At 37.4% G+C, this 15695-nt stretch overlaps 1 protein-coding gene across 1 annotated transcript in view; it reads right to left on the bottom strand.

The window, feature by feature from the left end:
• Nucleotides 1-212: 212 nt before the first annotated feature.
• LOC139118197 (DNA excision repair protein ERCC-5-like) overlaps nucleotides 213-15695 on the bottom strand; it is a 37381-nt gene continuing 21898 nt past the window's right edge. The window contains exons 4-13 of the mRNA XM_070681490.1: nucleotides 15570-15662; nucleotides 14727-14931; nucleotides 11417-12324; nucleotides 10496-10880; nucleotides 9393-9512; nucleotides 8303-8516; nucleotides 7885-8029; nucleotides 5232-5423; nucleotides 3304-3388; nucleotides 213-902 (exon numbers count right to left, since the gene is read on the bottom strand). Of these exons, the coding sequence (XP_070537591.1) occupies nucleotides 393-902; nucleotides 3304-3388; nucleotides 5232-5423; nucleotides 7885-8029; nucleotides 8303-8516; nucleotides 9393-9512; nucleotides 10496-10880; nucleotides 11417-12324; nucleotides 14727-14931; nucleotides 15570-15662 (2857 nt within the window). The 3' untranslated portion in view covers nucleotides 213-392. The remainder of the gene's footprint in view (nucleotides 903-3303; nucleotides 3389-5231; nucleotides 5424-7884; nucleotides 8030-8302; nucleotides 8517-9392; nucleotides 9513-10495; nucleotides 10881-11416; nucleotides 12325-14726; nucleotides 14932-15569; nucleotides 15663-15695) is intronic.

The following is a 15695-nucleotide window of genomic DNA, read 5'->3' as shown; positions in this document are numbered from 1 at the left end:
AAAATAATGTAAACTTTGTTAACTACAAATGAATTTCAGATATCTCAATGCATTAAAAGCTTTTCAAAAGCTTATTTGGATATTGAATGGTCATTTTCAACCAAGTTGGATGAACAGTGTACTATGTGCTGTCATTAGAATTCTACACAGTGTCCACCATTTTCAAATCCAATACAGTAGAATTATACACACCAAGAATCAAATGTGTGATGCAGTACTGAATATTGTGACAGAAAATTTACATTTGTCCATTTACAAAAGGGATAATAAAGTACATTGCATTAAATATTATTTTAAACAATTTCTATAAGTCAATTTGCCAGAAAGTAATTATATTCATCAGCTGTATAAAAATTTTGAAGGGAAATAGAGATTTGCCAACCATTGTGACTTTATTCTGAATCACTGCTGCTACTTTCTGAGAGTTTGATTTCATTTACAACTTTTCCATTCTTTGTGGATTTTTCTGAATTTCCACTGTTTTCCTGTTTTCTTGTTTTCTTCAAACTTTTCCCTGGTATTGCCTTTCCTTTTGTCTTCTTGCTTCCAACACCTCCGAGTGTTGACTTCCCTTTGCTCCCTTGCAATGATTTCTTTACAACCCTCGCAGTTGCTTTACTCAGTTTTGATGCTGGGCTGTGCTCCTTTGAACTACTTTCAGATTCAGACTCTGAACCAGATTCCCTGCCAACATTTTCAGACTCTTCATCCGCTTTATCAGACAATTTTGGTTCCTGTCCTCTTTTCATTTTATTCTTGCCATTTCTGTGTGTATCTGTTTGATTCTCTGCCAGATTATCACCCCGTAGAAGTCGATTAATGACGCGTTTCACCCTTTTACTTTTAATTTCCCTTGGCTGGCTGAACTCACTTGGAAAGTAGGAACTTATTTTGGGCTGAGTCTGGAAAGGAGAATGTAGGAGAATCTGTTTAATTGCACAATGGTCTTTAAAATATGACAACATACACTGCAACTAAATTCAACACCGATGTTTTTGCTAATGTGAATAAGTAAAAATACTTTGCAATGACTGGACAGTTTACCTGATTTTCATTAACAGTTTGTTATCACTCCAAATTTGGTGAGTTTTGTTTGCAGTCATGGTCGCAGTGACCCATTGAACTTTGACAATGTGCATGTGTAGTGGCTAGTAGCTTGGTTGTTAATGGTAGACGTAGTCAAGACAAGGTCACACTTAGACAGCTGCCTGCTAAGCTGCAGCTAGCAAGATCAACTAAAGCATTTCATCCATGTTGCTGACACTCAATGGTTGGTGAGTTTTTTGCACAGCAGTAAAAATTTGGTCAACGCTACCTAAATTCACCTTTCCAATTTTCTGTGATGACATAAAATATGATGCAAACACTGCAAAATATGCTTAAGTTAAATGCAAGTGGACAATGTCGTTATTTAGGACTGAAATTGGAACAAGGGTTTAGGATCCTAGCCTCAACATAAAGTTGAAAAGGAACGTTTCAGAACGCGTGTGTGCCAGGTGATTTCCATACAATACGGTAACGTAACACACTGATATCGCAAATGCACATTCAACTTGAAGAATTTTACTTGAAAAAACGCTCAGAAAGAACTTCAAAAAATTATGTTGTTGTCACATCTCTGTCGGAGCTTATGCAAACTCTTCATTTGTGGGTTCATCGAGCTGCACCACACTAAAATTTAACAATCAAAATCAATCTCAAGCCATACACTTGTTCCACATTCCGGCCTGTTGAGCTCTAAGCTGGAGTTTGAAATTTGAGGGAGCTCAAAAATACGTGGCGCGCAGGTCTTTTCTGTTGAGAATATAAACCCCAGCTCTAGCCAATCAGATTGCTGGATTCCAGCTACGCATATTGTAATCCAAGTTCAAACAAAATGTACAACACTGTATATTAGAGGAGGAAGCATTGTACTGCAGTTAAAGATATCTACACGTAGTGGAGTTGAACAATCACAGCCTGAGCTCTGCTGTTTGTTACAGTGCAGTATCTTTAGAACAAACATTCCAAGTATGACTGTTTCATATTCAACTAAGGCTGACAGCTTAGATGATTTCTTTCCTTAATGAGATTTTGAATAAGCAATTTGACTTTTAATAAGCAGTTGAGAAGCTGATAGAGTTCAAAAATAATAGATCATCAGCATGCACATAATTTTGACCAAAAATGTTTTCAAAAGATATCAACCATTTCATCTTGAAAAGTAAATTTGCTGTTCTGTGCAGTCAAAGCATTCATGTTCAGTTCACACCACTAGAAGTATAACTGTTCATTGATGTATATTGGCAGAATACATGACATCTCAATTTAAAGTTTTATTCTTATTTTTACAATTAACTCAAGTTGAAATTTCACCAAATTGTCTCGTCTGTATCCAGGGATTGTTTGATTAGTTTGATTTGGAACAGCAAAATAAAAAACTGTGTAACTTGGGCTGGGATCACGGGGTTTTGCCGTCTTTTGGTTACAGATGTCTACCAGTTACTATCAATATTATCATGGCATACCAGTTTATGAGTATACTCAATCAAATCTTGTTGGTGTATTTTCTGTCTTTTTACAATTTAATACCTTTGAAAGTGATTGAGAGTTCAAGCGATGTACACTAGTTGTGCATAAATTTCTGAACATGCTGTAGATATATGTGAATTTTGACACAACCAAATCTCATAAAGGTCACCCTAAGGAAGTTGCCGATTAAATTTTAAAGCATTTGGACCAACTGTTTTGAAGGATGAGGAAGTTTGGAATGTAGCATGTTGATTGCTGCCACTGCCACTAATTATAAGATGACAAACAACGGCAGACAACAACCTATCTGGTAGGCTCTGCATCACAGACAGCGAGAACTAAAAAAATGAAATAGTTGAACCCAAGATATAGATATATTGAATTATAAAAAAATGTCATAAATTGGTAGTTTGGTTAGTGCCAGGGAGTATTGAATGTGTCGTTGTCACGACAACATGTCAATAACTGTTATTTTCTCCATAGGAGGTATCACACATTTTATCTCACTATCTGGAGTAATCATGGCTACTTACTCAGCTATTGCAAGCAAGTTCAAGTTGACTCTATTGGCATTTTACAACTAATCATATTTTACCTACAACTGCTGAACTTTGCTTCCCCTCAGTTGCATTTTATGATCTGATGTGGTATGAAATTTATTTTGCCAATTACAGAGCTGATGATTTTATTATTTACACTGACAATTGCTTTCCCTAATGATAATTGTTTTGAAAATTCTTCTAAAATGACAATATCAGTGAAAAAAGCAAACTCTACTTTCTGAATACTTACATTCTTTTCAGTTACTTTCTTCATAACAGGGAGAAGCAGCTCATCCACCTTCATCCTGCTCCAACCAAATTTCTCTTTAGCAAATGTAAAACTGGATTAAGGAAAAACACACTTTGCAAGGAGAGAAAAACTTGTTTGTTTTTTTATGCAGTTCCTGAGAAGACAGGGTGAAAATAAGCGTAACAGTCTGCTTATTAGTGCAAGACGTATATAGTGAATGATTTTCCTGAGAGATTCACCAGTGGGGAACAATAACAGAACAAGCAAATGAGAAACACATATATTTCCCCACAGATCAAATCATATTACAAATTGAAACATGCAACACATATATTTCCCCACAGATCAAATCATATTACAAATTGAAACATGCAACACATATATTTCCCCACAGATCAAATCATATTACAAATTGAAACATGCAACACATATATTTCCCCACAGATCAAATCATATTACAAACTGAGACATGATACTTTGAGAAACCTTTTCAATTTGTTTTCAATCCTGGAGAAGAGATAGACCAGTGTGCAATATTACATATTATATCATACCAGTATATTGATGGCACAAATACAGCAATCTGATTGGTCGAGATGCGAAAAGAACCACATGGTATATTGGTGATATACCATGGCAAGCATAAGCGCGAGCTCTCTGCTTGAGCAAAAAATCTGTTGTTGACGCTCCACATCAGAATTTCAATATACTGTTATGATATAGCAATAAATCACACCCAGCGACAGTATACCACTCGATTTTGACCGGTTCACTTCATATATTCACTTGCTATCACTCGTGCATATATGTCGTGAACTAGTCAAAATTTTGTGGTATACCGTCACTGGGTGTGCTTTATTGCTTAAGTATTCCTATTGCTTTGTGGAATATTCAAAAATGCATGTAACATATATACTTGTGTCTTTGTTTGCTCTCTTTAATTGCTGCTAACAATCTCCATACAAAATAGTCAACATGGCAATTTCTTATTTGCTATAACACTTGTCTTTTGAAGAAAATATGTTTACGAGCAATCTATCCATTCATAAAGAGAGAAATATTCCAAAGGTATTTGTAGTACCATTAAAGTCATTTTATAAGACGCATCTGCATTATAAGTCGCACCCTCCTTTGATTGACTTGAGTAGGATGAAATCCTTAAATTTTCAAAAATGGAAAACGTATGCATTATACTGGTAAGTCGCACCCCTTTTCCAGCACAGCTGTCACACTACCTGCCACCATTGAGGTCGGCTCTGTTCATCAAAAGTTAAAACTTTGTTGTTCCTTGGGGTTCAATAAAATTGTATCACTTCACATGTTTCTCAACCATGAGCAACCACATCCTCCAAAAGAGAACTACCATAAGCAAACTCTTCTTTTAATTATCTTTTAAAGTTATTTATTCAATAAAGGCGAACTTCTATCAGTAGCCCCCCCCCCCCCCCCCACTCCTCGAAAAAAAATCTGAGAATTTCCATATTATTAGTGGCACGCCCCCTTTAAAAGTGCAAAAAGTACATATTATAAGTCGCACCCCATCTCTTGAGAAATAATTAGGGTTCAAAATTTGCAACATCATAATAAAAGACGCGTCTTATAAAATGACTTTAACGGGTTATCTCTGACAAAGTTAGACGTTAATATAGTCTTACAACCTAGACAAGAAATTCATCAAAGCTCTGCTGTAGAAGTGATCCAATTGAACTGAAACGATACAAGGAGTTGCAATATGCCAAGTATCTCTCAATACTGACAATAGAGTACAACAACAGATCTTTCAATAATAAACATGTTGATGAATGATGACTGATACAAGATGAAATGTTTCCTTCTTTCCACACTATCCTCTCTCTGGATAAGTACTCTCACTCACATGATATAATTTCTCTTTTTAACAGCTGATATGATATTATAGAAAAGGATATTCCCGAAGTTCGTGTAGATCTGGTATTCCCCACTGGAAAGTTTCCTTAGATTCATCTACAGCTGGATTCAGATAGGCCTGACGGACTGTAGGATTAGGAAACCCTGGTTTAACATTGACCGTCCTCAGCTTTGACTTGAGTTTGGTTTCTGTTGGTGGATCTACCTCTGTCTGTGCTTCTTCCCACCATTCTCTTTGGTGTTCAATAAACAGAGTGGAAGAAACTGTAACACACTGTGATGCTTTCATAGAATGACTGTACCCATACTTTCACAGAATGACACTGTACCCATACTTTCACAGAATGACACTGTACCCATACTTTCACAGAATGACACTGTACCCATACTTTCACAGAATGACACTGCACCCATACTTTCACAGAATGACACTGCTCTCACAGAATGACACTGCACCCATACTTTCACAGAATGACACTGTACCCATACTTTCACAGAATGACACAGTACCCATACTTTCACAGAATGACACTGCACCCATACTTTCACAGAATGACACTGCTCTCACAGAATGACACTGTACCCATACTTTCACAGAATGACACTGCACCCATACTTTCACAGAATGACACTGCACCCATACTTTCACAGAATGACACTGCACCCATACTTTCACAGAATGACACTGCTCTCACAGAATGACACTGCACCCATACTTTCACAGAATGACACTGTACCCATACTTTCACAGAATGACACTGTACCCATACTTTCACAGAATGACACTGTACCCATACTTTCACAGAATGACACTGTACCCATACTTTCACAGAATGACACTGCTCTCACAGAATGACACTGTACCCATACTTTCACAGAATGACACTGTACCCATACTTTCACAGAATGACACTGCTCTCACAGAATGACACTGCACCCATACTTTCACAGAATGACACTGTACCCATATTTTCACAGAATGACACTGCTCTCACAGAATGACACTGTACCCATACTTTCACAGAATGACACTGTACCCATACTTTCACAGAATGACACTGCACCCATACTTTCACAGAATGACACTGCTCTCACAGAATGACACTGCACCCATACTTTCACAGAATGACAATGTACCCATACTTTCACAGAATGACACTGTACCCATACTTTCACAGAATGACACAGTACCCATACTTTCACAGAATGACACTGCACCCACACTTTCACAGAATGACACTGCTCTCACAGAATGACACTGCACCCATACTTTCACAGAATGACACTGCACCCATACTTTCACAGAATGACACTGCACCCATATTTTCACAGAATGACACTGCTCTCACAGAATGAAACTGCACCCATACTTTCACAGAATGACACTGTACCCATACTTTCACAGAATGACACTGCACCCATACTTTCACAGAATGACACTGCTCTCACAGAATGACACTGTACCCATACTTTCACAGAATGACACTGTACCCATACTTTCACAGAATGACAATGTACCCATACTTTCACAGAATGACACTGTACCCATACTTTCACAGTCCATACTTTCACAGAATGACACAGTACCCATACTTTCACAGAATGACACTGTACCCATACTTTCACAGAATGACACTGTACCCATACTTTCACAGAATGACACTGTACCCATACTTTCACAGAATGACACTGCTCTCACAGAATGACACTGTACCCATACTTTCACAGAATGACACTGTACCCATACTTTCACAGAATGACACTGTACCCATACTTTCACAGAATGACACTGTACCCATACTTTCACAGAATGACACTGCTCTCACAGAATGACACTGTACCCATACTTTCACAGAATGACACTGTACCCATACTTTCACAGAATGACACTGTACCCATACTTTCACAGAATGACACTGTACCCATACTTTCACAGAATGACACTGCTCTCACAGAATGACACTGCACCCATACTTTCACAGAATGACACTGCTCTCACAGAATGACACTGTACCCATACTTTCACAGAATGACACTGTACCCATACTTTCACAGAATGACACTGCACCCATACTTTCACAGAATGACACTGCTCTCACAGAATGACACTGCACCCATACTTTCACAGAATGACACTGTACCCATACTTTCACAGAATGACACTGTACCCATACTTTCACAGAATGACACTGCTCTCACATAATGACACTGTACCCATACTTTCACAGAATGACACTGCTCTCACAGAATGACACTGCTCTCACAGAATGACACTGCACCCATACTTTCACAGAATGACACTGTACCCATACTCTCACATAATGACACTGTACCCATACTTTCACAGAAATGACACTGCTCTCACAGAATGACACTGTACCCATACTTTCACAGAATGACACTGTACCCATACTTTCACAGAATGACACTGTACCCATACTTTCACAGAATGACACTGTACCCATACTTTCACAGGGTGACAGAAGTCTCTTTAACATGGCAAAGGGCCTCATGCTCTCCTGCATCTTTGCACATTTCTAAAGATTACAAATTGTACGTCTGTTTAGAGTCATAGCAACCATCTCTTACAAGCTGATATGGAAAGACATGGCAATTATAAATTTATCATATCAAATTCATTCCTTGAAATGAACTATGAAGTGAATGAATCAATCATTAACTTGATTGCTTTACCTGAATGCTTGAAGTCCTTCTAACTCCTCTCCTTGGAATTCATGCAGTACTTCCAATGCAGTAACACCGCCAACACCAGCAATACCCTCAGTGTAGTCACTTCCAACTAAATACGCTAGCTGGATCATCTTGTCTCGGCTCAACACTGTAAATATAAATATTAAATGCATGTATTCTATTGTTAATGATATCTTATTCAGAGGGCAATGAGTGGCGTAAAGTAACACAATGACTTTAAAAAAATTAAGAAGTGAGAGTAACATTGTAACTCTGAAATAAAGGCTTTGCAAACATTGTGAAAGATGACAGTTAAACAGAAGAATATGGCTTCAGTGAATGATGATATAAAAGAAAATCCACAGGATTGACTGGCATAAGAGTCACAGCATTTAGATAACACAAGGAGATTACTACTTACAAAGCTGTTTGTTGATCCCATCAATGGCGTAAAACTCAACGTACTTTCTCTTGTTGAACATATTTTTGTAAACTCTTGTACCGCCAAAGAGCCAGATATCACTGTCATCAGTCACTGTACCATTTGTCAATTTACACATGTCAAGATAAGCACACTGAGCCTCAGCTTCTTGCAGACTGATCAAGTATGGTAAACCAAATAATTTTAGTAACTCCTGCAAGTTGGTAATAGAGAGAATTATCATGTACCTATACCAACAAGCCTATGTATTGAATGCTATGTAAAAAACACCACATTCATGCAATTATTTGGCTTATCAAGTTCTGACACACTTTGTTCAAAAATGAGAAATCATGTGCATCATGGGTATCCTCCTTCTGGTTGTTATGCTTTGATATCTAAATACATTCCATTCATACATTAACCAGTGCAAGATTTGAAAAATTTCTCCTTCCTGCAATTGTAAGTGGTGATAGAGAAACAGATGACACAGTGGTCGATATTTCTACTGAAATTTCTTTTGAACTCCAGTTGAATTTACTGGGTATTGCTCTAAACAAAATATCTGGAATGTGGTAGTCATAGCAACTACTTTGGTTTGGACATAGCAAATCAATTACAAATGTACAAGACCTTACCCTACAAGTTTACCCAAATTTCATTAAAGGCGGAGCCTCCCTTTAAAAGGGCACGAAGCTATGGCGGCGTTCATTGTGTAAGTGGACACCAAACAAGCAACACACGGGCAGACGCTATAGAAAATGCTACTTTTTGTTTTCTCCGACCGCAAAAACACGCAGACAGACTGCCAAGCGGTCAGCATGAAGTTGCTGCCGATCGAACTCTGTTGTTATATTCAAATTCTAACGCGACTAGAGACAAGTTTTTTGAAATTCAAGCGTTGGTGGCGGGAAATCAATGACCGTTGGTGATTTGAACCGCCCGTGAATCAATGCACCAAAAGGTTGAGATCAGTTTGTGTAATTAATGTTATAGAAATAAAACATTGTACTGGCCAAGAGTTTGACTGAGAGGAGAACTACACTAATGCGAGAAACTGGGATTGAAAATTGCGGGTTTATAAGCTTACCTGGGCCTCCACATACATCTGATCAGTGATAGAAGAACCAAACCGTTCTTGTTTGTTTTTCTCGGCTTGTAGAATTTGACTCTCACTCTCAAGTTCAATTTTCATTGCCTCAAGGTCTTCCTGCAAACAAAAACGATTTGCTAATAAAGAAATATATGTGTACAGTACAGTATATAATTCTGATCACCTCATCGTATCGTTTGGGATATTCTCAGTTTATAAAAGTCTTTAAACATCTTCTATTCCGTCAGAGAATGGGTAAGCACTAATTTCCATGGCTGGATACATTGCTAGTCCTGTATTCACACATTTCCATGTCTGGATACATTGCTAGTCCTGTATTCACACATTACCATGTCTGGATACATTGCTAGTCCTGTATTCACATATTACCATGTCTGGAAACATTGCTAGTCCTGTATTCACACATTACCATGTCTGGATACATTGCTAGTCCTGTATTCACACATTACCATGTCTGGATACATTGCTAGTCCTGTATTCACATATTACCATGTCTGGAAACATTGCTAGTCCTGTATTCACACATTTCCATGTCTGGATACTTTGCTAGTCCTGTATTCACACATTACCATGTATGGATACATTGCTAGTCCTGTATTCACACATTACCATGTCTGGATACATTGCTAGTCCTGTATTCACATATTACCATGTCTGGAAACATTGCTAGTCCTGTATTCACACATTTCCATGTCTGGATACATTGCTAGTCCTGTATTCACACATTACCATGTATGGATACATTGCTAGTCCTGTATTTACACATTACCATGTATGGATACATTGCTAGTCCTGTATACACACATTTCCATGCAATTCAAATAAAGTTCACTGATACGGCAGATTGCTGGCATGGCAAGTGCATAACTTTAAGTGTAATAAATTGGCTATCTAGAATCCGGTATGTCTTTCTTCAACCTTGAATAGAGTTAACCAAGAACTAAGCTAAAGTTTTTAGTATTTTACAGTGTTAATCAAAAACTAACAAAAACTTCTTGCACATTCTTCTGAATATGTCCCATCTTGCAAGACAAAGACTGGCAATGTGAGGGTTGTCATGTTTAATAACCTTCACTCACCATTGTTTTACTGGCCCACTGGGTGACGGGAGCAGGTAGTTCAATGTCTGCTGATTCAATCTCGTCATCACTTTCCTCAAAAATCTCCTCCACATCAATTTCCACATTCTCCTCCTCCTTGGTGACTCCCAAGTTGGTTTTTTCCTCCGTTTCCACAACAATGATATCATCACTGTCTTCCCTTCGCACATCATATAGTTTTTGATACTGAGTAGTGATATCAACAACATCACTCTGTGATGAGGCAGGTGACTCCTCCTTATCAGACCCTGCCTGTGTGAATACATCTGCTGGAAATAGTTCATCTTCTGCAGTTACCTTTGAGGGGTCAAAGGTTATCTCAATGAAATCATCTACGATGAAAATAGAAGATGAATTAGTAAACCTGAAAATTGAAACTTATGTCCTCAAAATATCATGGTTACTGCAGTAAATAGCATTGGAATTAAGTAGAGGGCCTATAAATTAGTGAAATCATAGTTTTTCTTTGTTTATTCATATGCACTTCATTCACATCAAATTAAGTCAAGAAAACCTCACAAACATCCAGCAAAATAATGATAGTATTGAAGTGTAGTAAGATGACAATAGTGATGTGTAATAAATGATTATAGTATTGGAATGTAATAACAAGGAAATACATGAGGTTTCAGAGTTAAGATTACTATCTGATGTCATACTTGTATTACCAGTGATATCAATGTAACATTGCTCATGTTCCCTGAACTAAGAGTATAATCACTCTTTCAAAAAATCCTTGTTGCATAAATGGAAGACTTTACCTTCAGAACTGATCTCTTCTTGCTGTGTGGGTACAGATATGACATTTCTGTCTGACTCAACAGCTTTCCCTGAAACATATGAACTTGAATCATTTGTGTCTTCCACAGTGTTTTCAGAATGCTCCACTGATTTATCTACATATTCCACACCTGATGTGTGACACGGTCATTGCTCACAGTAACTGATTTCATCGCATCTATTTGCAGTTTGTTTTCTTTTGCAGCGTTCTGGATAGCTGATGGCAATGTAGCTGAACCTTGCACAACACTGGAAATAATAACATCGTTATTTCCCTGTCCTGCGATATCTGTATATGCACCTTTGACCTCAACGACATCGTCATCCATCTCTCTGTCACTTTCAATAAATTGACCGTCCGTTCTAATGTCTCTCTTCATCATTTTTGATGGTTGTTCTTCCTCATCACCAGTCAGATCAACCTCATCAATCATTCTTTTCTTGTCCCTACATGTTGCTATACTACCTTCTTTCTCTACGTCATCAATGATGATGATGGCTCCATCAGTCTTACACTGTAATGAGTCATTGGACCCTGACGCTTTGTCTTGTTTAGAGACTCTGTGCAGTTCTAGATTTTGCACCATGATGTCATCATCATCAATATGAATTACATCATCACCGATATTGATTACATCATCACCAATATTGACTACATCATCACCGATATGAATGACATCATCAAAGCTTTCAGCTTTGGTTGTGGTGGCATTAGTGGCATTCATCCTCCGTTTAGCTTGCATATCGTCCAGTGGAGCACCTTGTAAAGTACCCTGTAAACTCTCAGGCCTCTGTTCCTCAAAATCTTTTTTCTTTCCAAGTCCCTTGATGAGGATGTAGTGTTGAGTGTCCTCAGAGACAACCCTTTGTGATTGCACATCTTTTGTAGCGCCCTCATAGTTCAACATTGACGCTATTTCTCCTGATTCCCTGTTACTCATTTCTTTACGTACGTCTTCAAGTCTCTGACTCATTCTACTCTTTTGCAGTAGATTGGACAACTGGTAGTTTGAGAAGTCATGTGCTTTCTGAAGAGAAGAAATCATACATTTCTATGAAGTAGAGAGAGACATACAAATTTTGTCAAAAGACACTGTCTGTCAACTGTAGTACACAGTATCATAGGAATTGTTAGGAAACATACAACTAATCAAGCATGGAAAAATTATGGTAATGGCTGATAAATGGTAGTTCATATGAAAAAATTCATAGCAGTGTCTGAAATTTGTTGAGATCCGTCAATAATGTTGCCAGCCTTGCTTTTCGCTGTTTTTCCTGGGTCAGGTCACATACTAGTACTTTGAAAGTAAGAGAGTAATTTATTTTAGGTGTATAAATTTCATATGATGAACTGCATGTAATGTAGCTTCACTTCACTTACAGTATAATTAACATTGTCAATATCATTGGCAAATACAAATGATTTCATGGATGGCATTGTATGTTTAAGAAGAATGTCAACTTTCACAAGCAATAATTTCCGAGAAAGTGGCGAGGGCACTCCAGATTGTTAGTGATATGCCCATAAACCATGTTGTTTTCTGTCAAAAAATTTGTGTTAAACCTCAGTCCCTCCACCCACTGGAGTGGGTGGAGGGACTGCCTCCACCCACTGGAGTGGGTGGAGGGATTGTGGTTAAACCTTTGGATATAACCAACATATACTTAACCTCCTGTAGTTCTTGCTTTATGTTACCTCTTACCACTTCACTGATTGCAAAAATACATTGTTTACAACTATTGTTATTACGATACATGGAGCCAAGATCAGCTTCCTGCCTTTCACCTACAATACATCATACATCTATTTGGAATCAGTACATGGATGGGAATTTTTCATTGGCATGTATGTATTTTTTTCATTTTTTTCATATTTACAATTGTTTAACCCTTTGCACCCTGACCTCCTGGTACCCTATGACATCATGCGGACATTTTTGTCTGAGCCGGGTTAAAAGGGTTAATACTGAAACATCCTAAACACGTCATAAATGCCTAGAGCTAGTATATGGACATGTGATGATTGATGATAAAAGCATCACAGCACAAACTGGAAGAGAATGTGACAAATGTCTAATTGTCCTACTTATGATTTCTATAGGTGGTCTTACTGTTATAAAGGTCCATATATATCGATCTGTAAAGCCAGCTTGATTTCATCGATGTACAGCTAACAAAATGCAATTGTTCAGGATTGTACTATATTTCACTTTCATTTTGTGTTATCACATTGATTATTAGCTTCTGTTTTATCAAATCATTCTCTGTTATCCTGTTTCAGTGGCTCTATTCAAAAAAATTAACTCACAAAGAAAGAAATCTGCAATTAATTGGAAATCAAAGCTGAGAAACTTTGCCAGACTTCTCTGTCAAATGTACAACAAAGAAAGGTACGTAATTTGCACAAAAGCAAGAGCTCAACTCTTTGCAAAAGAAAAGTTACAAGCCCATTTGTAAATTGTTTATTTATTCACGGAAAAAGTAAGATATGCAGAAAGACAGGTACTTGGACTGTTGTTAAGTTCATTTTAAAGTCTTAAAGTTTCCTAATGACCAGCCTGTATGAGTGAATTTTTCCAAGCCTTATACCAAGTTACCCTTAATAGACATTCAGGATGACAGTAATTTCAATCACTGATAACAGCACGGTTATCTTGCAGCCATGTTAAATCATATCAATAACTACCACTTTAACATGCACATATACATTCTATCATAGAGTCACGGTATCTTTCTAATAATAGTGTTGAAGACATGTCAGATGCATTGCTTTGGAAAGAGAGACTGGATGAGTGTCTGTAAGTTTATTCCTGACAATTTCTGCACTGACTATTGAATACATGCTCTTGTACATGTGTATGTTGGTGTGCTGTGTTGTTAATTCTTTTTATATCAGCTGACATGATTTTCATTGATCCCTCTCACCCAATTTCACCATACATATATCAAACCAACATTTTGAAAACAACAGAATGTGTACTACAGTCTCGAAGTGACAAGAGTTGAGAAAGAAATATCAATCACTTTCAAAAGAGCATGCAGATCACTGCATGTAGATAGATTCCCTATAGTTAACGATAACTCTGAGTGCAGTTCACAAAACACCAACATTGCCATCTGTCTTTAAAGGTATACAGTCACCTGTAATCTATATATGCCCATATATGGTCAAAGGGGTGTTCCTTGGTATTAAAAATGCCTGTGTGTGTGAGGGAACTGTTTTTAAAAAGTGGCCACCCGCTTAAAATCTGTGATTGGTTAGATTTTCTCATTCCATGGTAACTGTGGCAAAATTGGAACAGGTGACAGTATACCTTTAACACAGTTTGCAAATATCTAGGTCTGGCTTTTCAAGTTTTAGTGCATCTTTACGTTTAAATAACGGAAATGATAATTCATTTGGACAAATAATATCTGTCGTATCCCATACCTTTGGAAGGAGCCCAATAGTTGACCATGAACTTCTCTTCCTGTTTTCCTTGAGTTCCAGAATGATTTCATGTTGGATTTCAGCTGGAAGTGCCTTGAAATCATCTGAAAGAACATCAATGCTGTCCAAATTTTGGAAATTTTCATGGATGACTTCTTGCTGAAGCTGTCTCTCTTCCCAGGAATCATTCTGACTATCACTAGAGCTGATAAAAACACATATGTCATCAAAATAGCGCCACCAGGCATCAAAACACACATTTGTCATCAAAATAGCAACACCAGGCATCAAAACAGAGATAAAGAGCGATATTTTCAACATAATTGTATGCGTTCCCTGTTGACCAAAAATTGGCAAGTAGGTCCTTGACTCATGTTGACTCAAACACTTCATAGAAATATTAGATGACAAGTTGTAGATGCATGCAGTATGTTTACCATTCTTTCAGTATGAATCACCTGCAATCTTAACATTTACATCAGGGCTGTATTCAACAAACCCTGCAATTTGTTGTTTTACACATTTTTTTTTGTACAACAGCTTTCCAAAAGACAAGACATTTATTGGCAAACATATCAAAGGTGTAAGTCTTCACTTTGTATATTCTCACCGTCTCAGTCTCTTGTAAAATATCCTTTAAACTGCTGTAGCGTCATCTTGTACTTTTGTCGGTATTCATTTTCATAAATTGTATTGAAGACTGGTGGCATACGGTACCAAAATCAAAGATATTCATACTAGAGAACCACACATAGAATTTTGATGAACACAACATGGAATTTTGATGAACACAACATAGAATTTTGATAAACACAACATAGAATTTTGATGAACACAACTTACAGATCTGCTTCTTGTGATGGATCTAATGGTGGTAACTCATACAAATCTGTATCCTTTGATCTCTGCTGTCTGGCTGTACTAGATGATGCAACGCTGATCAAGAATAGAGAAAATCACATCACAATT

This window comes from Ptychodera flava, chromosome 19 (genome assembly GCF_041260155.1).
Source record: "Ptychodera flava strain L36383 chromosome 19, AS_Pfla_20210202, whole genome shotgun sequence".
NCBI lineage: Eukaryota > Metazoa > Hemichordata > Enteropneusta > Ptychoderidae > Ptychodera > Ptychodera flava.
This window is presented reverse-complemented; position numbering and strand designations above follow the sequence as displayed.